We start from the raw sequence: 23,003 nt of genomic DNA on the forward strand, positions 1-23,003 counted from the left end.
CCACTCGTTTAATGACTCAGGCTTGATTTTCTATCGAGTCAAAATAACTCAACTAAGTTATGAGTTGAGTCGTTGAGTTTTGGTATAATGAAACATATATGGCATGGCTTTGGTATTAGAGAAACACTACATACATTTCATAAACTTCTTTTAAATACAATTCATTGTATAAGAGGTTATTATAATTCAAGCAAAGGGGTGTAAGTGCGTGTAAGTGCGAAAGCACTATATTAAGGTGAGTTTTCCAATTCTCAAGTTCATTTATTTATCTTTTAATCCTTGTTTGTTCTTTTAATTTTCTCGTTATGCAAAAATCTCAACTTGAATGCTAACTATTTTTTCAACATTTCTTTCAGGATTAAATTCAACAATAGTCACTATAATTAATTAAATATTAAAGTGAAATGATATCTTTCGTGTAATTTATATAATTAATTACCGACTTTTTATATAGAAAACGTTGGTAAATAATAACTTTTAGTTGCGTTTGTAAAACGTCTTTAAATAAATACAACGCATATTTTGGGCGGGATAAGTTATGGGCAAGCGATTACTCTTTAACCTTCGTTCAATTTTATACAGTCGGTGTATATATAATTTTAGGGGGAGTTTTTTAAGAACGACGGTAATTAACATAATTCTTGTGTTATAAACTCTTATTAAGTTTGTCTTGATTTTTGTTCATTTACTTCACTTCCATTTATTCATGTAATTCTATGAAAAAATGACTTCGAATTATCCAATTGGCTAGTATTATTAAAGAAGATAGCAATATATAGGCCACTAGTATATGCATCACCATGTTTTGATAATGTGGCGAACTCACTTTGTTTTACATGTTCTGATTGGCTGCCAAAGATTTATGGGAATTGTAATAGACTTTGACTGTGAGTTTGGATCCCCCTTAGTAAACCCGTGGTTTACGGGTGATTGCGCGCATCCACAGGGATTAACCCCGCCCTAAAATAGCGTGGGGATACCCTATGTCATAAAAAAAACCTTTGACTGTGCAAAAAAACTGAGCTCACTCAATTATCAAAATATGTCGTGCATATAACCATTGCTCTAGCTTGTGAATATTATTTTTTAACGAGGCTACGTTACTTTCAACGCAATAATGGTTTAAAACAAAACTTTCACCCATTTTCCACTAAGAAATGGAAAGAAACAAAGCATGAAGTAAACATTTTTTATGTTATGGTTATGTCTCAAATTTTCTCTTTGTGGGCTACAATGACAATGGGCACCCATTAAGTCTATCGGGTGAGGGATCGGGCAGTGCTCCCATAAGATAAAATAGGGGTATTGTCATCATGAGGACTAGGTTTTATGATCCTATACAAAGTCATAGGTTTAAATCTTAGCGAGTCTTGTAGTCCATAATATTCACATATAATAGAAGCTTTTGGAATTTCTTTTGGGCATTGACGTAGTCACCCAAATGTAGTGAATCGCATAAATCTCTCTTGTTCTCTCTTTGTTTTTTGTACATGGTGGTGAGGAATGATCATATGCACCCATAATGCATTGTGTTATCATCAACTTTCCTAGTTTTTATTGGACGAATGGGGCTAAATTTGAGTGATCTAAACTAACTCACGAGGTAAGCCTTATCATGAATGGCTTAAAGCCTGAAAATTGTACTGATCGGATGATTCAAACCATTTGATCAAGATCTTTCACAAGTGCATCATATAATTATGCAATGGTCCATATTCAATGGCTCAAAAACTCATTGGAAATACTATTTAAATGGTTGAATTTTGGGGTAGGCCAATTAAATGTCGATAACACCATCCAAGCGGTTAATATTAATTAATATGGGCTCATGTGCACGATATAGCTAGGAAGCATGTTAATACGGTGCATCTAGTATATCTTTAATCATTAACCCCCCCTCCCTTCTCTTATACGTATATGTATGAAGGAAATAATTATAATTCTTACTATTTTAAATGGCTCATATTTTCACCACAATATAGGCATTTCCAACTATACCAGCTTGTCTTTTTTGAATTACTTTCACATTATCACCTTGCCTATGTCATTCATGGCCAATATTATTGTTTTTTCAATTATGACTGTGTTCTAGGAAGATAAATAAATCCAATAAATAAAAAAAGGGAAGTGATATATCCGCCTCTTTTGATCACCAGGAACATCCCCTATCAGTCTTTGTGGCAATCAGGAGCATTAGATTCTTCTCACATAAGTACTACAGCCCCTCTTTAGTCATTGATACACTGACAGGGGTTGTTCCTGGTGATCAAAAGGGGCGAATACATAATTTCCCATAAAAAAAGAAGGGGAAATGATATCTGCGCCAGAGTGTTTTGATAAACATGCGCTCCACTTGTTTGTCGTGTAGTATTTAAAGAGCTTTAAGAGCCTTTTGATAACCGTAATATCCTCTGACATCTCTTTAAATACTACACGACAGACAAGTGGAGCGCACATGTTTATCAAAACACTCCGGCGTTGATATCATTTCCCTAAAACAAATTATCTATCTTTTATATCTACAAATTGGAAATAGATGCGGAGTAATGAGAGCAGGTAAATAAAAAAAAGGGGTTATAAATAAATAGTTTAATAAATTGAATTAAGTCATAAATAAATAGTATGAAAAATCAAAATTTAAATTTTTATAGCCACAGATTGGGTAAAAAAAGATGTGAAGAAATGTGATTAGTGAGTGCGAGAGAGGGATGAGTAGTCTACCCACGGTGAAAAAGAACAAAAATCAGATAAAATTTAGAGAAATATATTGACACTTGTTCGAAGGCAAATTAGTATGCAAAGCTTCATCATAGTAAATGAGGAATCTATTATAATATAGCTGGATGGGGGTTTCACTGTTCACGCCCACGTCCACAGTCCCCCCATCCGGCTGATATCTTAGGTGGCATTCTTTTGTTAGAAATAAATACATGGTTGTTAACTACTGATATTATCATGTCGTTTATTTAAATTTTGATCGATTTTAATGATACAATGATGAAAAATATTTCCATTTTTAAACTTCAGGAACATGGCAAACATGATCAGTCGTGTTAATTTATGTGATAGGAACTTGGGATATTGGTGGAAACCAAAAAGGTAAACTACATCAACTTTATATCTTGGATACAAGGTTTAGAATGTACCCCACACACACACATAAGGGTGGCAACGGTTCGGTTTGACCCCCAAACCGAAACCGAACTGAACATGCTTACCACCGAACCAAACCGAACCAAACCGAACCGAAATTGAAACCGAAACACTCCAAACTGAACCGATCATACACTCCAAACCAAACCGAACCAAACCGATGAAAATGGGCATATTTATCATTTTCCTATGAAAAGGGGCACATTTATCATTGTCAAAACCGAACTGAACAGAAACCAAACCGAACCAATCATCGGTTTGGTTCTACCGAACTGAACTGAACCGAATTTTCGGTTCGGAATCGAATCGGTTCGGTTCGGTTGATTTTGCCACCCTCACACACACACACACACACACACACACACACACACATATATATATATATATATATATATATATATATATATATATATATAAAGAGAGAGAGAGAGAGAGAGAGAGAGAGAGAGAGAGAGAGAGAGAGAGAGAGAGAGAGAGAGACCAGTTTCTACAAACTAGTGTGGATAAGTTATCTACACACTAGCTTAAAATAAAGTGGGGGCCCACATTGTTTGGGTGATCCAAAGCATTCATTTGATGGGCCCTCACATAGATAGGGTGTGCCCAAAAATCCAGCTTCATAGGATCATCCTTACCCTTCGAACTGTGGAGGCAAAAAATGGACATATTTGTAAAGGTTTATACATGTCCATCCCCGGGTCAAGCATGCTTAGATAGACGTTTTCTCGGGGATACTCATTCCCATTTCAAATGATTTTAGCCCAAAACTCTTCAAAATTAATTAAAAGTGGCATAAGAGACCAGGTGCTTGCACTTGGGCGAATTGGGGGCGCATAACACCTTCCCCATTCGTCATCAGGCACGGACTTTTGTATCTCTGGTTATCCGTTGTAACAGAGTATTTCATAGGATCCAGGGCCTACTTCCTTGGATGACGACTCTTCTTTGTTATAGGTACATCTTGGTTCCGGGCTAGTCCTTGAATCGAGAGGTATCTCATTTATATCGCCACCTATGCTGTGAGTGGCACCATTTCGAGAGTTCCTTGGTAGAGCTCTCCTTCACATTGTGGAGATCTTAGAGGATCGGTGTGGGATCTCGTGTCCCTCGCCCACCGTCCTCGGGATCGGGGTCTACAATATGCACTTAGCATCCACAATTAGAAAGCCTTACTTGTCAACTTTGCTAGACATAGAAAGGAATCTAGCATCATTGTTGGGTATCTACCCATTATGATAGTTGACATGCAATATTTTGTGATGAGAACACTTATCTCTCTCATATTTTGGCTTTCTATAGATTCATTTACCTTGTGCTTATTGCCTTGTCATTTTATAGGTGATTTGTGGATGAAAACATAGTTGTTTGGACCATGAACCTTATAAGTAATGTCATTTGGGTCCAAACTTTGTAGACTATCCATGAATGCTTAAAATGTCATATCTTGCTCATGATTACTCATAAATGATACACTATCACTTGCAAGAGTTATGGATGTCTCTCTCAGAGATAATTCTTTATAGTCTACTTGTCTTTTGTCCGAGTCCTATAGATTTGTGCTAAATAGACATATGTATATAATCTATAGTTATTTCCCCTTGTATGATAGTAGCTACATGGTAAAGATGTCAAAACTTACAGTTAAAAGCTCATTAATAGGTGCTCATGTCTTCTTCTGAAGGAACGGTACCATCATCTTTAATTAAAACATCTAATTACTTTGGCTTCTAGTCAACATCTTAACCATGATAAGTCATATGTGCTTTGAAATGTTACATATATATATATATATATATATATATATATATATATATTATATGCACATATTTAGGGGGAGCATGGTCTGCTAGGTTGTCATCTCATTTGGCATCACGTGATTACCCCTAGCAATCATGCAATAGCCCAAAGGGTTATTTTTCAATCATTCACCTCTGAATCCCTTGGTGTCTGTGTATTTGGACAACCCTTTGGATTCATACTTTGTATGAGTCTCTAATAAAGGGGGAGCTATACATGTGTAATATCTGTCATTCTCTATCTTATCATATGTTATTTGATATGGGTATTACATTCTATATGATAAGTGTACTCATTTGAAGCCTCATTGCTTCATTTGCATTTGGGTCTTGTCTTGTATTTTCACTGTGAGATCATCTCTCATTTATGACGAGTACCCTTAGCCTGAGCCTTAATGTCATATCATCTTAGGCTTTGTACTTATCTTGGATGGACTCATATGGTATCATCTTTTCCAATGATAAGTATCATGTTCTAAAGTTTGAAAAATCTCTAGAACTCTCCTTCATAGGATAGTGCTTGAGTTGTTCATCTCATTGCCTATGAAGTATGTCTCTTATCATGAGTTTTTGAAGAAAAATATATCATTCATCATGATAAGATTCAATGGCTATACATTTACAGTTATATCTATAGCCATTCTGTATTGTCATGCCTTACCTTATAGGTTCTATCAAAGGCCAATGACAAATTCTTGGGAGAGAGTCTATTCTTTGAGCTGATAAGGTATTAAAAATAATTTTGAGCTTATCATGTCCCATCATCTCTTTCAAGATTTTAGCTTTGAAGGACTCAAGTTGATTGATTTCAGATAATCAGTCCTTCATAGCTTGTCTAAAGTACCTGTCTTCTTCTATCATGCCAGATGTAATAAGATGGTAGATGTACACAATTTTCCTCTGTCCAATCCTATATCCACAGTGAAGGATGAACAGAGACTAAGAAAATTAAAGATTCATAGCTGGCATGTGCATTTTCTGAATCCTACTAAGGATGATCTTTTGACGAAGGAGAAGATTTAAGACAAGTACTTAATCCCTCAATCCGGAAAGAAAGAACTTGCATGAGAGGCTCTAATCTATCTATATGTAGAGTATTGTAGAGCTACTCTAAATTATTTTGAAAAAGAGTTCCGGATAGGATAATGCGTAGTTCAGTTTTACTTCTTTCGAGAGATTTTCAAATACCACTTTTATCATTTTGAGAGATGTGGTATAAATGAGTATCAACCTTCATATTTTTAAACTCATTCTCTCAAGTAAGGAACTGCTTATCATGCATTATGCCTGATTTACAAGAGCTGAAATGTCATATCCTTATTAGCTTTATGACCTACAGTGTCTTGACATTCCTTTCATCTATGCCCATCCTCAAACATAGAAGGGTCTTTCACTGTCCTTCCATATGTCTATGTTTGATTGTGCTTATCATGTATGCTTCACTTTGGACATCTCAAACTTATGATAAGTAGATTGGGAGAGAAATTATGGTATTATACTTTGAACCTTAACTGTTAAATCTCTTCCATTTTTGGTTCATGTATATAGCACTTTATTTTTGTCTTATATATATATATATATATATATATATATATATATGACCCATTATTTTCTATGGATATGCCATTTACTTTTCTATTCTTGTATCCATGAGCATTTGTGTATCATAATATATTCATTACATTTGATATATCTTTTATCTGATACTCCTCAATTCACATTCTCAAAATGTAACTCTTTTGAATGGATCTACCATGAATGGCTAAAGGTGTAAAAAGGCAAATCATTTGTCCTATGTGCTTGGAACTATTACATTTAGATTATATGCACATAGTCAGGGGGAGCTTGCTTTCACTTTCATATATGTCAATCCCTAAGGGTAAGGAACTTGTGGACTCAAAAGTTTTATTATAGTTCAGAGCATGACCTTGGTCTAGAAGAGACTTGTCTGCACTTCGCAATGAAAATTCTATACAAATGTAGCCCAAGTGTTTAAATCAATCACCTTTTTCCATTATAGTGCCTTGTCATGCCCTATCACATAGGTTTCACCTAGGGCCAATGACAAACTCATAGGGGGAAAGCTAAATGGTCATATATTCATGTTTATCTAGATCATTATGATACGCTCATATGATCTATTACGCCCATAGTTGTGCTTAACTGTCAAATCTTAAAAAAAGGGGGGGCTTATCATGTATTTCACTTTTGTTTTATTCTTTGATAAGCATTCTATGAGCTTCAATGGTATATCATAAAGTACATACATAGCTTAGATAAGCTATCATTCACCTTGACACTCAATTTGCACTTTCATTTGTAAAATCCTTCCTTTTTGTTGTTGCCAAAAGGGGGAGAGTTTTTGGAATTGATTAGGCAGTCCATATTTTGTATGTACCATATGCTTTATATTCATTTAGTATACTTGTGCATATAGTGAGGGGGAGCATGGCTTCATTGTTTATAGCATTCAATGCTTATTCATCTATTTGTTTATTATCTCCTGCCTCCCTAATCAATTTGTTTGAATGTAAGAATGGGTTCAAACATTCACCATACCTTATTATTTTGATGCTAGCAAACTAAATTGATTAGCATTTATGGACTGATGTGTTGCTTTGAGGTGTTGTGTTATATACATGAATTTCATGTCATGATCGTCATTACACGACTCATCTTAACACATGGCTTGTGGATCCGCACACATGATGATCAAGAACTTGCACTCACAGTGAAAACACCATTTGGAAGATGTTCAAAGTTAAGAAGCTCAAGTTCAAGATCCCACAAGTTCCCTATCAAGTGTCAAGAAGAAGCTTGGAGTTGAACATGCCATGGTGACACCTCATGTACCTTTCGACTTGCATTGAAGATTGGGGGAGAATTCACAAGAGCCAAATCAGTTGAAGAAGTTCACTCACAAGCTGAAGTCCAAGGAAGTGCAAAGGAGCTGATACATTCCAAGAAGACTCAACGGTATTCTTTTTTAGAATGTATTTAGAGTCCTCTTGATTTTATGTGGAATGCACTTTCAATAGGTTTTCAAATGGTTTTCATACTTAACTTTTTATATCTTTGAAAACCATACACACACCCAAAAATGTGTTTGAAAACCTAGGACTTAAGCTCAAAGACCAGGGCCCAAAATCCCTGAAACTTATAAGTTAAAATGGAATTTTAACCAGGGCCGGTCGACCAGGGGTCTCTCAGGCGACCGCGGAAGCAAGGCTGGAAATCCAGCACTTGCGAGAAAAGAGCCAGCCGGTCGATCGGGGGTGAGCCGGGCAACCGTTGAAATGGTTCTGTGGAATCAGAACCATTTCGTCATGGGTTTAGGCAGGCGACTGCCGTGGCTCGGTCGACTGAGATTGGTTTTTGAATTTAAATTTTTAGCGGACAAGTAGCTCTCGCCTGGTGACCGTCATGGGGCTATTCGACCGCGACCGTAAGAAATTTGAAAATAAAAAGGTGCGCCTGATAGGGGCGGGCGACCGCAGTAGCTCGGTCGACCACCGCGATCTGGCAAACTAGCTGTTGGGGCTTTCACAGGTTGACTTTTTCAACCCAGTTTTTTCCAGTTTTACCCCCAAACGATCATATTTTCAAATACACTATATGTACACTATCTAAACCTATCTAAACAAGCTTTTGAATATTTTGAAAAGATCAAATCCCATCGTTTTGAGCTTTAACCTTCAAATCAAAAGTTAAAACCTCTTTGAGCTTGTATTTCCACATTCTATCAAGAGGGGCCATAGAGCTTTCATTTGCTTATTTTCTTGGAGTGATTGTGAGCTTACAACTTTGTAATTCGCCTATCAAGAGGCATTGAGTGTTTTTCATTTTTATTTGTTCTTCATTGAGGGTCTACTCTTCGTCCCGTTAAGAATTGAGAAGACATTGTGAGGGTCTCTGATTCGGCCCGTTAAGAAAGGTGAATCATGTAAGAGGGTGTGTCCCCTGCAAGGCTTCGTGCAGAAAGGGTTTGTCTCCTATGGAGATAGAGAAGGTGGTTGTAAAGCTTCGAGATTAGGCTTGAAATCTCATTTTTAGTGGAGTACCCAAGGAGCTAAACTTGGAAGAGTAGAGTAGGTCTTATGATAGACCGAACCACTATAAAAATCGTGTGTTCCTTGTGGATGGCTCTTCTTCTCCTTCCCTTGCACATGTGGTGATTGGTAAACTCTAACCCTAACTTGTATTTATATGCTTAATTGAACAAGGGTTAGTAAATGTGCTTGATTAGTTTGTCTAAACCCTAGATTTCACTAACATGCCTATTTGAACAAGGGTTAGACTAATTAGTGCTTAATTAAGTGGTTTAACTTTTAATCTTCCACCTAATCAAGCCTGAAATCTTTTAATTGACCAATTCACCCCCCTCTTGGGTTGTCACACTTGGATTTCACTAGCCATCAAGTCTTTTCTCACTGTTTCTACCAAAGTTGTTTTCGGTCTGCCCCTACCTCTTTTTACTCTATCAACTTGGCACGAGTCACATCTTCTCACTGGAGCATCCAAAGGCCTATGTTGGATATGTCCAAACCATCTTAAGTGTGCTCTCTCATCTTCTCCTCAATTGGTGCCACCTTCACCTTTTTACGAATGTCTTCATTTTTAATTCTATCTAACCTTGTGTGGCTGCACATCCATCTAAGCACATTCATCTCCACTACACTCATCTTATGTACATGTTGCTTCTTGGTGGCCCAACATTCTGAGTCGTACAACATGGCTGGCCTCAGAGTTGTCTGATAAAACTTTCCCTTCAACTTGGTAGGGATTTTACAGTCACACAGAACTCCTGAGGCAAGTTTCCACTTCAACCAGCCTGCTCTTATTCTATGGCTAACATCATCTTTAATCCCTCCTTCCTTATGTAGAGTTAAACTAAGATAGCGAAAGATATCCCACATAGGTACCTCAGAAACAGTCATTTACTACATCCTCGTCCCACCTCCTTACCTTACTAAAGTTGTACTCCATATACTCTATCTTAGTCTTGCTCAGTCTAAAATCTTTGGATTCCAAAGTAGTTATCCATAACTCTAACTTAGCATTAACTCCTGCTTTGGTTTCGTCAATCGATACTATGTCATCTGCAAATAACATACGCCACGGCACCTCATCCTGGATAACCTCCGTAAGTTCATCCATAACTAGCGTAAAAAGATAAGGGCTTAGAGCTAATCCTTGGTGCAGTCCTATTGTAATTGGAAACTCATTAGACGTGCCATCGGTGGTTCTTACACTAGTTACTGCCCCATCGTACATATCCTTAATCACATCAACATATTTAGTAGGCACTTTTTTCCTTTCAAGGACCCACCACATAACACTCTTGGGAACCCTATGATACGCTTTCTCCAAATCAATGAAAACCATATGAAGGACCTTTTTATTTTCTCTAAATCTCTCCATTAACCATCCATGACTGTTACGTTAAATGTGTGGTGAGCGTTCCAGCAATACAACCCATGTAAAAACATATCATGCCAGTTACTTTTCCTTCTTTTTTTTTCTGTTAATGTCTTAAGATACAAAATAAGAAGTAACTTCATGCCCATTTCAAAATTTTACAAAGGTTTTGTTTTAGTGGGCCTATTAGTAAAAAAGTGCAAGAAGAAACAAGGTAATTTGTACACATTTAAAACCTTTTAGAGAAGGCTTTGTCTTAGTGTGGTATCAAGTTTTTAATGAAAGAAAAATGAGAGAGAAGTAATTTGCACACAAGGTTTTGGAAATTTTATAGAAAGGTTAGTCTTATTGTTTTAGTTTTGATATTCAAGTGTTAGACGGATGGGGATACATATTGAGAGAGAGAAGCTAACACACCCATTTAAGAAACTTATACAGAAGGTTTGTCTTAGTGTGGGTGTTAAAGTGTTACATCAAGAATGGAACAGCCCACAACATGCATTATATTGGACTCTAATGATGTATTCACAGACTCAACAGACAACTCAATATCGGACTCAGCCAACTCTGGCATATGTGCAGTTGAAGAATTAAACTCATCATCTAAAGTACTCTCGGACTCGACTTTATTGGAAAGAGACTCGTCACCGACTCCAGAACCAGATCCAACTTCTACGGTACCTGCATCAAAAGAATCGTTAGAATAAACAAACTCAATATCAGACTCGGAAGTAGATGTATACCTAGAGACCACTGACTCTTTTGAGGAAACATGACTATACTAAAAGACTACTTGAGGTAAAACCTGGGAGGTCCAGTTGGTCAGAGGTCCTTCGGCTGGGGTGATTAAGTCTGCGGGGTTCAGAATGAATGCATCCCTGCCAATCACTACTACCATTGATGCCTCGGTTTCACTGCCAATCATACAATCTGCTGATGCTTCAGCCTCACTGATAATAATTGCTATCACTGGATCTTCAATCTGAAACATACCATTCAGATAGTCTGGCTCTAAAACATCAGCCCAATCAGTTTCCGGTGCTACCTCAGTAATATGCACACTCATTAGCTCTTCTGCTAACTCTAAGTCAAAGAAAATTTCGAAGCCCGGAAGCCTCTGCCCTGTCACATCATCGGTCCATGGTTCACCAAACCCGCAAAACGAAAAATCTGCCCCATCTTTTCTGAAAATGCCATTTCTGATCAGACTGACTGGTCCCATAGGCAATTCTAATCCCCGGCGGTGACACTTGGCCCATTTCAGCATGTATCTCTTCATTTCCCTGACCTCTTGCTCGGTCGGCTCATATCCTAGGCCAAAAAATACCATTGAAAGCTCTAAACTCAGGCCACTCAGTAGGGCCTTGGTGATACTTGCCCAGTCCTGCTCCTGGAATATAGCCTTGTTTACGAATCATTCTGACTACATTTGAGTTGGTACTAGTCAAGAAGAAAACTTCTTCGCCCATGGCCTCCTCCATGGATATGACCGACATCTCCAATGAAAAACCTGTCAAACTGACATCGGCTTCCTTCCCAGCTACAAGCTCTTGTGAAATCTGTCCAATCTCTAAATCTGGGTCACCCTTTACAGTCACTACCCTGCCATTATGAACGAACTTCAGTTTCTGATGAAGAGTAGAAGGGATAACTCCGACCTTATGTAGCCAAGGTCGACCCAATAACAGCAAGAAAGAAGCTTTAATATCCAATACCTGGAATTCTATGTCAAAGTCTTCTCCCCCTATCTGGATTTCAGTGGCCAAGGTTCTGATGACATCTCGCTGGGTGCCGTCATATGCTAATATACCCTGCTCTGAAGGAATAAAATCTCCGGGCCCAAAGCCCAAAATCGTGGCAGTACTCAGTGGGCAGATATTCAGAGCAGACCCGTTGTCGACTAGTACTTCAGGTAACCTTTTCTTGTTACAGATTACAGTGATTTTAAGTGAACGGGTGTGGTCTCTTCCTTCAGGAGGTAAATCATCATCTGTGAAAGACACTGCCTTGGAAGTCTTAGCCACAGCGACTAGGCTTACTAACTCATCGGGTGTAATCTCAGTTGACACATGAGCAGCATTCAACTCCCTGAGTACAACCTTCATGTGCTTTGACGAAGACATAAGTAGACCCCAAATGGAAAAGTTTGCTTGGGTCTTCTTCAGCTGCTTCAACAAATTATCTTCTTCCTCCTCTGCACTTGGCCTATTCAGCCCTTGATTCTCGGCTGCTCTCATTGCTTCTGCAGGGTTTTCTGCTCTCAATTCTGCTGGCTTGAACACACGGCCACCCCTTGTAACATGACGAAGCTCGTCACACTGATCTTCTAATAGAAGCAAATTGTCTGCATCCATTCTCAAAACATAAGAAGTTTCATTTATCTCTTCTTCATCAAAATCCTCAATCCTTAGAACATAATGAGTTTCTTTTTCTACATCAACATCCTCACATCGAAGGACATATGGAGAGGACGCCTCTGCCAAACCGGTACTCCCCTTCCAGAGGGCATAAGACCTTTCTCTTTCCATCTCTTCGATCTCTTCTGGGTCAAACCTTAGGATATAAGGTTCGTCAGAAGTGATTACACAGATGAGAGCGGATGGATCAAGAACTGGCTCTTCGACAAAAATGGCGTTTGTCGTAGGAGGAGGAATAGCACGATGATTAGGAAGGGGATTCTGAGTAACATTGGGCATCTTCACCTCAAGTTTTCCCTTCTCTAACATAGTCTGGAGCGCATCCTTTAAAGCCAAACATCTTTCAGTGAGGTGACCTGAATTTCTGTGGTATTCACAATACTGGTCTAATCTCCAGTATGGGGGCAACGGGTTAGGTACTGGCCTAATTTCAGGTAGTCTGATTTTCTTATCCCTTATCAACCTTTTCAGAATCATAGGCAAAGGGTATGGGAGCGGATCAAAGTGCCTCTAAGGTTTCTGCTCTACTGGTGCTGACGCTGGCTTCGCCACCTCTGTTACAGTCTTAGCCGCTGGTCGAACATAGTTCACATGATCTACTTCTTTCTGTACGACCATAGGTCTCTTTCCTTCTCTAACATCCGATGGAAGTCTGGCCCTCAGACCCTTAGCTATTGCATCTTCAGTCCTCGTCCCAGTCTTAATCAGATGGTCAAAGTTGGTGTAATGCTGAGGAGACATGAAATGGAAATACTGCGGCGACAAACTCTTAATCATCAGCTTGATCTGATCTTCTTCTGATAACCTCTCGCTCAGTTGTGCAGACTTTCGATGCCAACGACGGATAAAAAAGGTAAAGGTATCCAGCGGACCTTGCTTTAACTGCTTGAGGTCCCTCTTGGTAACCTCTATTCCTTCCTCCATCAAAAATTGTTCTACAAATTTGTTGGAGATGCCTTGCAAGGTCCTCACCTCCTCCGGTTTTAGACGCAGAAACCACTTCTTCGCAACCCCAGTAAGAGACATCGGAAAGACCCTGGCCATTTGCTCTGGAGTTAGCCCATACTGCTGTGACAACTCAATAAACCACCTCATATGATTCCGGGGACACCCAGCCCCATCATATTTGTCATAATCGGGGGTTTTGAATTTAGGGGGCAAGGTGACCCCGGGAGACATTATCAGCTCGGATATATCGAACTGCTTTGGGCCTTGATGCTTCAAGCTTTCCATGTCTCTCGCCAGCTTTCCCAATTGATCAGTTATCTGCTTCTCCTTATACCTAGCCATATCTGGAATGCAATATTCTTCAGCATACTGCTCTTCTTCCAGGTCGACGTTTACTGGTGGAATAAAAGGACGGTTCAAGTTTGCAGGGTTCTGATTTGCAGGCATAACGGGAGGGGGTTGAACTGCAGGTGCTCTAGAAGTAGAGACCTTTTCATGAGACTGAGCTTTTATTTGGGCCACCTCTTCTTTCATAAATGCCATATCTCGGGTAAGATTCATCATCATCTCTTGAATTTTGGCTAACGCATCATTGGGTTCAGCCATTTGGACAGATTCTGAGGATTCAGATGACTCAGATAAAGAGGGTGCAGATTGCTCAGGCAAGGTTAGCGGTTCAAATTGACGAATGAGTCTAGACATCGTTGTAGACACCCCATTTTGACCGAACCCCAAATAACTTGGTTCGATTAGAAACCCTATTAGACTAGTGTTCTAGAGTCCCAAATGACACCCTAGGCTAGCTTAGAGTGCCACCAAGGTCCTTATAAAATTTCGTCAAGATCCGAGCTCGTTTGCCTAGCGAACGAGCTAAGACAGTGTCGTGGTGCAAGTTCAGAAAAGGGGGTAAAATACATTATTTCCCATCTAAAAGAGGGCATTCTTGGCAATTTTATATTGCTTCTTTCGCAAGCAATCCTTAAGGGCCATTAGATCAAATTAGAGGGTTGAGATCATGTTGAGAGAAGAGAATCTTCACCCTGCTTCTCACTTGGACCACCCCCTGTTAGTATAAAAAAAATTGTCAAATACACTACAAGAGGGCTGTCCAAGGAGAAAGTGGGGCCAAATATATCTTTTCCCCTTTCAAATACCCATCGAATTAGGGCATGAATAGGGGGCTTCATTTTTTTCATTGAGAAAACAGAGAGAGGAGGAGAAGAGATTGCAGAGAGAGATAAACTTCTTCGGCCAACTCCCCAATTCCGATCAACCCCTACCTCCATCTCCCTCATCTCTCCGACCACCATCACCTCAACCCCAAAACCCTACCTCCATCTCTTTCTTCAAACTCATCTTCTCAAACCCTAATCACTATTCCCTTGAGATCAGCTGCCACCATCACCATCTTCTCCGACCACTCCAACCGGAATCCAGCCACCATCATCTCCACCTCCCAAAATCCAAATCCACCATTGATTGTAATATTAAATAACCGCAAGTGCACGGATCGCGTGTAGTCACGGGTCGAACTCGGGGAAGAGAAATCTTGTTTGTGAATCCTATTCTTGTATCACTTAGAATATAAACTATGATATATGTTGCCTGGCATTTACTCAGGATTTCTGTAGACGTACCTCAGAGCCAACAATATCTATGAATTTTTATTCTAAACAATCTAAGAATCGGACACAAATAAGATTGCGATTTGGAAATTTTAATTTAGGCAAAGTATACCGCTAATGATCTTTATTAATTACTTTTCTAATCTAATTAGAAAACCAAATTCTAAGGGCTTAAGTAAATTGAAAAATTGCAAAAGTAATTTGGAATAGTGTAAAAACCTTAATTCAATATAAAAGATTACTTAGGGTTAGAATCCACCATGGGTTTGGATTAGATTGATTAATTAAAACAACTCTTGAATTGGGTTGAAAATTCGATTAACTAGTCATAAGGAATAAGAACAAAGGGATGTCATTCCTTATAAGTAATTAATCAAATCCACTCTTCAATTTACATTGATTACATAGAACTTTATATTTGTTAATCAACAATCATTCATACGAAAGGAGAAAGCCAATGGCATGAATGATTGGGATTTTCCAAACACAAAATCCTACACAATTTTTCAACTGAGTAGATTGATTTAATTATAAATATTTCTTCTTCGCCATGGCTTCAACTAAACCCTAAGTATATAGGATTTAGTTACTCATGAAGAAAGTCAAAGAAACAAAAATAAAAAATAGAAATAAGAGAATTCCCATGAAGAACTTGAGAAGGAAAAAGAAAACAAAAAGAACTCTTCTTTAATTGAAATTGAAAGCAAAAATACATCAAATTGTAATTTAAAATAAAGAGCAAAATTAAAAAAAAAACTTATTCTTTTTCTCCTTCAATGGTTGAATCATTGTCCTCCTTCAAGCTTTGATCGGATTCCTCTCGTCGATACGAGTCCAACGAATCCGACCACGCGCGAATCGGAGCTAAAACGAAGAAGTTATGGTCCGTTGAAGTTTTAGAAAAAAAATAAAAAAAACTGTTGAAGACGCGACCAGACGAGACTAAAAATTTAAGAAGATGGGAGAGAGTTCAAAAGAGATTGATATATAGATTTTGGGTGAGAAGGGTTGCTAAATTAAGAGATTGAAAAAGATCTAAGGTGGAGATTAAAAAGCTAATCTTAGGAAACAAATGAAATGACAAGATTAAGGCTTGAATGGGCTTTCTATATTTCTTCTAAAAAACACATGGGTTACTTTACTATTTCTTTTTCTTTCCAAAGGTTTGTCTAAAACCTTCTAATTATTTTATCAAGCAACTTTCTAAATGGTAAAAAAATAATGGAAAGTTTCCAAGTTGAGGAATATGTACATGAAAAGACCAAATTATCCCTATCTTTCGAATGAATTGCAACCATGCCATATACTTTCACAAATGGCAAATCTACCCTTTCTTTGTAATGCACATAAACAACTAATAATTTCCTTCTCCTCTCTTGATCATTTCAATCTCAACCATTGGAATTAAGATCATTTCTCTTCTCTTGTTTTTCATCATCCATCCTTGAAATTTCATCTTTCAAATCAAAGTAAGGGGGTGTGGCATTATTAATTTGATCCTACTAAAGCATCATGCCAATTCGACCAACTAAGGCATCTTGGAACTTTGGATTCTCATGGCAATTGGTCATTTCTTCACTATTTTCATATGTTAAGCTCACTTTCCTTCATAATTCCAATAAAAATCCTGAAACAACAAAAACAACAAAAATTGTAAGCCCAATGGTTTTTACCTTGGCATTCCCATCTTGTTTTGATGATTCCAATACACAAGTGATCATTTATCACTAATGTGTTTGTTTGTCTAAGTTGTAGATCTTGATAAAGTAAGATCAAGGATGCTTGGATTGAAGGCCAAGAAGCCCACATTGGACCACTAATTGGAAGGCCAAAGTCATCAAGCAAGAAGTCATGAAGACTTGAAGACATGAAGAAATTAATATTGAAGACCATTTCTTAAATGTAATTGATCCAAACCTAGATTAGGTTTTTAGAAGCATAATTAAAATAATCTCACACACCCTAAATAAACAAGTGATTGTATTTGTGGAGTTCCAACACCTTGGAACCCTCATAGCAATCCCATCTTGGTTGAGAACTGGAAGCCCAAAAACAGAATTGAAAATCTGCTCTGCATAGGCTTCTCGGAACTCCGAGAATTCTCGGAACTCCGAGAATTATTCTCGGAACTCCGAGAAATGGTCCAGTAGACTTTTTCCAATTTCTGTGAGGCTTCTCGGAACTCCGAGATTTTTTCTCGGAACTCCGAGAATTATTCTCGGAACTCCGAGAACACTCCAACGGTCTGAAAAAGAGCCGTTTGGAATTTTGCTGGAATTACCGTAATGCCACTGAACGGTCATATTTTGTTTTTCCTATAAATATGGGTGTTCTAAACATACAAACAATCAATCCTAACACTCTTAAACTTCATTTGAATACCCAAGAGTGAATCAAGCTTCAATTGTGCCTCTCATCACCAACTCTAGGATTTGGATCATAGGCTCTCAATTGTACATCTTTTGTAACCCTTGTGAAGGGATTTTTTAGTTCTTTCTTTCATCTTTCAAGATTTGTATTCGGGCGAGTATTCGGAGAAGCGGAGCCCTTTTTTCTCCGTGGTGAGGATTGCCACCAAGGTTAAAGCAATTGTAATTGGCACCGATCTTCGCCAAGGTTAAGAAGATCATACAGTGAAGCCATCAACGGGTTTGGTTGGTGGAGTGGAGTAGGCCTCGGGTTTGAGGACCGAACCACTTTAAATCTCGGGTGCACTCTTTCTATCTCTTTGCTCTTTCATTTACATTGCACCATTAGATTTAACTTGTATGCTTAAAATATTGTTTTTGATCTCTTAATCGGTTTAAGTTTTTAAAATTGGTAAATTCTAGTTTTCTTAAACAACCGTATTCTCCCTCCTCATAGTTGCCATTTCTATTATAACTTGGGACCCCCTATATCGGATTTTCACTTGGTATCAAAGCCTTGGCTCTTAAAAGATTTTAAAATTTTGTAAAAGTTATTTCAAAATCTAACTAGGGAAAGATTTTATTTGGCAACTTCTAATTGTGAAATGGCACACCAAATTGGAACCGGACTTCCGGAAGGCCATTCCACAACTAGACCTCCTTTCTTCAATGGGTCAAACTATGGACATTGGAAAACAAGGATGCGCATCTATCTTCTTTCGATAGATGTGGAACTTTGGTACATTGTTGAAAATGGATACAATGTACCTTCCAATCCTTTTGAAGAATGGAATGTGGTAGAGAAAAGGCAAGCTAATTTGAACTACAAAGCAATAAATTCCTTGTTTTGTGCCTTAGCTACCGAGGAGTTTAATAGAGTTGCTCTTTTTGATTCCGCCAAGATTATTTGGGATACCCTTGCAACTACCCATGAGGGAACATCACAAGTCAAGGATTCCAAAATAAACTTGTTAAAGAGCAAGTATGAAATGTTTAGAATGAGTCCAAACGAGAGTATTTCGAAAATGTATACTCGTTTTTCTATTATTTCTAACGAACTAGCTAATCTTGGTAAATCTTATCCTAACGATGAGCTTGTGAGTAAGTTACTTAGGTCTCTTCCTCCCCATTGGGATCCAAAGGTGACCGTGATTCAAGAATCAAAAAATCTCAAGACTCTAACCATAGAGGAGCTTGTAGGATCTCTCATCACCCATGAGATGCTCCTTACTAGCCGACAAGAGGAAAAGAAGCCAAAGGAGAAGGAGAGGGAATTTAGATCCCTAGCACTCAAGGCTTCCAAGGAAGACTCATCAAGTGAAGCGGATAGTGACGAAGAAGAAGCTTTACGAAGATTCAAGAGCTTGTGGAGAAAGAAGCATAAGAAAGATAAGAAAAAGAAAGAAGAAAGTGATGTTGATGGAGCCTTAAGATGCTTAAATTGCAGGAAGATAGGACACAAAAGATCGGATTGTCCACTTCTAAAATCAACTTCCTCTAAGTACAAGGGTAAGAAGGATTGGAAGAAGCATAAGGCTCTTGCCGCCGGTTGGGATGCGTTAAGCACATCGGGCAAAAGCTCAAGTGAAGGGGAAGAAAATAAAAAAGATGATCTTTGCTTCATGACAATCACCCATGAAGTTGAGGTAAACTCTAACCCCTCATATTCTTCATCCAGTAGTAAAAGTGATAGCATACCTTATGATGAATTATGTGAAACCTTGCATACCCAAATTTCCAAAAACAAAGTTCTTAAAAAATCCATTTTAAAGTTAGAAAAAGAACTTGAATTTTTGAAAAGTGATATATCTTCTTCCATATCTCAAGAACAAGTTACACTTGAAAATCATAAACTTGAGATTAATACCCTTAAGGGTAGCTTGGATGAGAAAACTTGCCAACTTTTAAAATTTCAAAATATGGCAAGCTCCTCCAATTCTTATGAAGATGAAAGAAATGAGCTTTTAGTTCAAACATCCCATCTTCATAATGAAAATGAAAGACTTAGATTATGTTTACATGGATTTCTAAATGGAAATAAAATTATTGACATAATCCTAAGTAAAACTAGTCTTAGACCTCAACATGCTTATCATGATAGGACTAGTGTATCTAACCCTCTTGTTAGATGCCATTTTTGTGGAATGAATGGTCATTACCAATTCCAATGTGCATCCAAGAGTAGGGCTAGATGTGGGACCAAGAAATCTTGGGTTCCCAAAACCCCCATATGATGATATTCATATTGTGTAGATTAGTGGTTTTTGAACTTAAAATTGAATATATTTCATTTGTATGTTTTGTTTGATAACCCCTCTTGTATTGTAAAATTATTTTAACTAGGGGGAGTTAAAATTGAATTTTTCTTTGAAAAAGGGGGAGCTTTAAAATTGTAAATTTTAAAACCCTTATTTTTCTTACCCCTTCTTTTTGTTGATGACAAAGGGGGAGAAGAATCTAGAGTAAAGTCTCTAGTGTAAGAAAAATGTGAAAAGAGTATATGCTTTGATTTGTAAATCTCTTGTGCTTGTCATCATCAAAAAGGGGGAGATTGTAAGCCCAATGGTTTTTACCTTGGCATTCCCATCTTGTTTTGATGATTCCAATACACAAGTGATCATTTATCACTAATGTGTTTGTTTGTCTAAGTTGTAGATCTTGATAAAGTAAGATCAAGGATGCTTGGATTGAAGGCCAAGAAGCCCACATTGGACCACTAATTGGAAGGCCAAAGTCATCAAGCAAGAAGTCATGAAGACTTGAAGACATGAAGAAATTAATATTGAAGACCATTTCTTAAATGTAATTGATCCAAACCTAGATTAGGTTTTTAGAGGCATAATTAAAATAATCTCACACACCCTAAATAAACAAGTGATTGTATTTGTGGAGTTCCAACACCTTGGAACCCTCATAGCAATCCCATCTTGGTTGAGAACTGGAAGCCCAAAAACAGAATTGAAAATCTGCTCTGCATAGGCTTCTCGGAACTCCGAGAGTTTTTCTCGGAACTCCGAGAATTATTCTCGGAACTCCGAGAAATGGTCCAGTAGACTTTTTCCAATTTCTGTGAGGCTTCTCGGAACTCCGAGATTTTTTCTCGGAACTCCGAGAATTATTCTCGGAACTCCGAGAATTATTCTCGGAACTCCGAGAATTATTCTCGGAACTCCGAGAACACTCCAACGGTCTGAAAAAGAGCCGTTTGGAATTTTGCTGAAATTACCGTAATGCCACTGAACGGTCATATTTTGTTTTTCCTATAAATATGGGTGTTCTAAACATACAAACAATCAATCCTAACACTCTTAAACTTCATTTGAATACCCAAGAGTGAATCAAGCTTCAATTGTGCCTCTCATCACCAACTCTAGGATTTGGATCATAGGCTCTTAATTGTACATCTTTTGTAACCCTTGTGAAGGGATTTTTTAGTTCTTTCTTTCATCTTTCAAGATTTGTATTCGGGCGAGTATTCGGAGAAGCGGAGCCCTTTTTTCTCCGTGGTGAGGATTGCCACCAAGGTTAAAGCAATTGTAATTGGCACCGATCTTCGCCAAGGTTAAGAAGATCATATAGTGAAGCCATCAACGGGTTTGGTTGGTGGAGTGGAGTAGGCCTCGGGTTTGAGGACCGAACCACTTTAAATCTCGGGTGCACTCTTTCTATCTCTTTGCTCTTTCATTTACATTGCACCATTAGATTTAACTTGTATGCTTAAAATATTATTTTTGATCTCTTAATCGGTTTAAGTTTTTAAAATTGGTAAATTTTAGTTTTCTTAAACAACTGTATTCTCCCTCCTCATAGTTGCCATTTCTATTATAACTTGGGACCCCCTATATCGGATTTTCAAAAATACATTAGTAGCACCGCTTAAAACATAAAATATGCATGCATCCTACCACTACCATTCACACATAAATGTGTTCATCAACCATCACCATCATCTACCTCATCTTTAACCTCTCTTCACAGCCATATCTCCCATCTTTCTTTTCCCCCAATTCCTTAGTCCCCACCTCCATTGATTCCAAAAATCTTGCCGGAATCCCTCATCCACCAATCGTAGTCACCTCATTTCCTCTACCATAACAGCCCATCTTCACCACAAAACCACATCACCACCACCATCTCCCTTCAACCACTATCTCTCCCACCTCTCAATTTACAGCCACCAACTCCTTCTCCGGTCGGATTCTTGCCGGAATCTGGCCACAACCCCCATTAAATCTTCCACTAAACCCATTCCATCACCATCAACCATTTTCCCCATTAAACCCACTCTGCCAAAAATCTAAAATCCTAAAAACCCTAACCCATCCTCATCTACATCACAACCACGGTCATCACCGCCACCTCAATCATCTCTAACCCTAGATCCTAGTTGTAAGCTCTCTTGCTCCTTGGAAATTCTGCCAAAAGTCATCATCACTGGGGAGATCCTACCAATACTCAAGTGTCTCTGCGATCCATATTCATCGGTGGGGGTAAGGTTTCTGTTCATTTTAAGCATTGAGTTAATACTGTGATGCTTGCATTTGTCTTGACTTTCCCTTTGATTGAATAATGTTTGTTGCATGTTCTTGGATCCAATTGGATTGATCTTGGTTATGAGCTTCAAGGAATAGGATAAGAGTCATTCTTTGGAGTTATGGGATCTGATCTAATATTTGGTTAACCTGAAAAGATAAATAATTGTTGTGTGATGATGTTAAATAAAACGCACTGATGCTACATGCCATTTAGGAATATTTGATTCATATAAATTATTTTCAGCTTTCTCTTATCCTTGTTTTCTCATGGAATTTGCACCCAATATTTTGTTTGATGGGAATTGATGGATGGTCAATTTCATTCATAGTGTATTACTCTGGCCACTTGGAGTACAAAATGTTTTCATGTCATGAATATCTTTCTACGAATCTGTAGTAGATTTTAAGCTGTATGTGTTGTGTCAAAATTGGAAAGTGCAACTTATGTCTGAAATTTTGGGTTAAGCACCTAAAAGTTGTATTTAAATACCTCCATAGGTTGCACAGCAATTTAACTCAAGATGGAAATATTTGTTAATGCTGAGAATATTGTTGGCTTTGATGGTTATGCTCAAAATTGTAACAGATAAGGATCAAATTGAAATTTGTATAATCATTTGAGCACGATTCTCATTCATTTCAATGTCTTTACATCTTGGATTTTGGCGCTAATGAATGTTGGTATAGTCAAGTTGTTACCCCA

The 23,003-nt window shown here is 38.0% G+C and overlaps 1 protein-coding gene across 1 annotated transcript; it reads right to left on the reverse strand.

Annotated features, from left to right (window-relative positions):
- Nucleotides 1–11,671: 11,671 nt before the first annotated feature.
- On the reverse strand, nt 11,672–13,261 carry LOC143850237 (uncharacterized). Its single transcript, XM_077359504.1, has one exon. The coding sequence runs from the start codon at nt 13,259–13,261 to the stop codon at nt 11,672–11,674; it is 1,590 nt and encodes a 529-aa protein (XP_077215619.1).
- Between the last annotated feature and the right edge of the window lie 9,742 nt (nt 13,262–23,003).

The sequence above is a fragment of the Tasmannia lanceolata genome, unplaced genomic scaffold (genome assembly GCF_043159265.1).
Source record: "Tasmannia lanceolata isolate RefF3 unplaced genomic scaffold, GAP_Taslan_0.1 ptg000018l, whole genome shotgun sequence".
Taxonomy (NCBI): Eukaryota; Viridiplantae; Streptophyta; class Magnoliopsida; order Canellales; family Winteraceae; genus Tasmannia; species Tasmannia lanceolata.

What these genes read in the sequence shown, in the direction of transcription:
- LOC143850237 (XM_077359504.1), bottom strand. Translation starts at nt 13,261, where the DNA reads ATGATTCTGAAAAGGTTGATAAGGGATAAGAAAATCAGACTACCTGAA.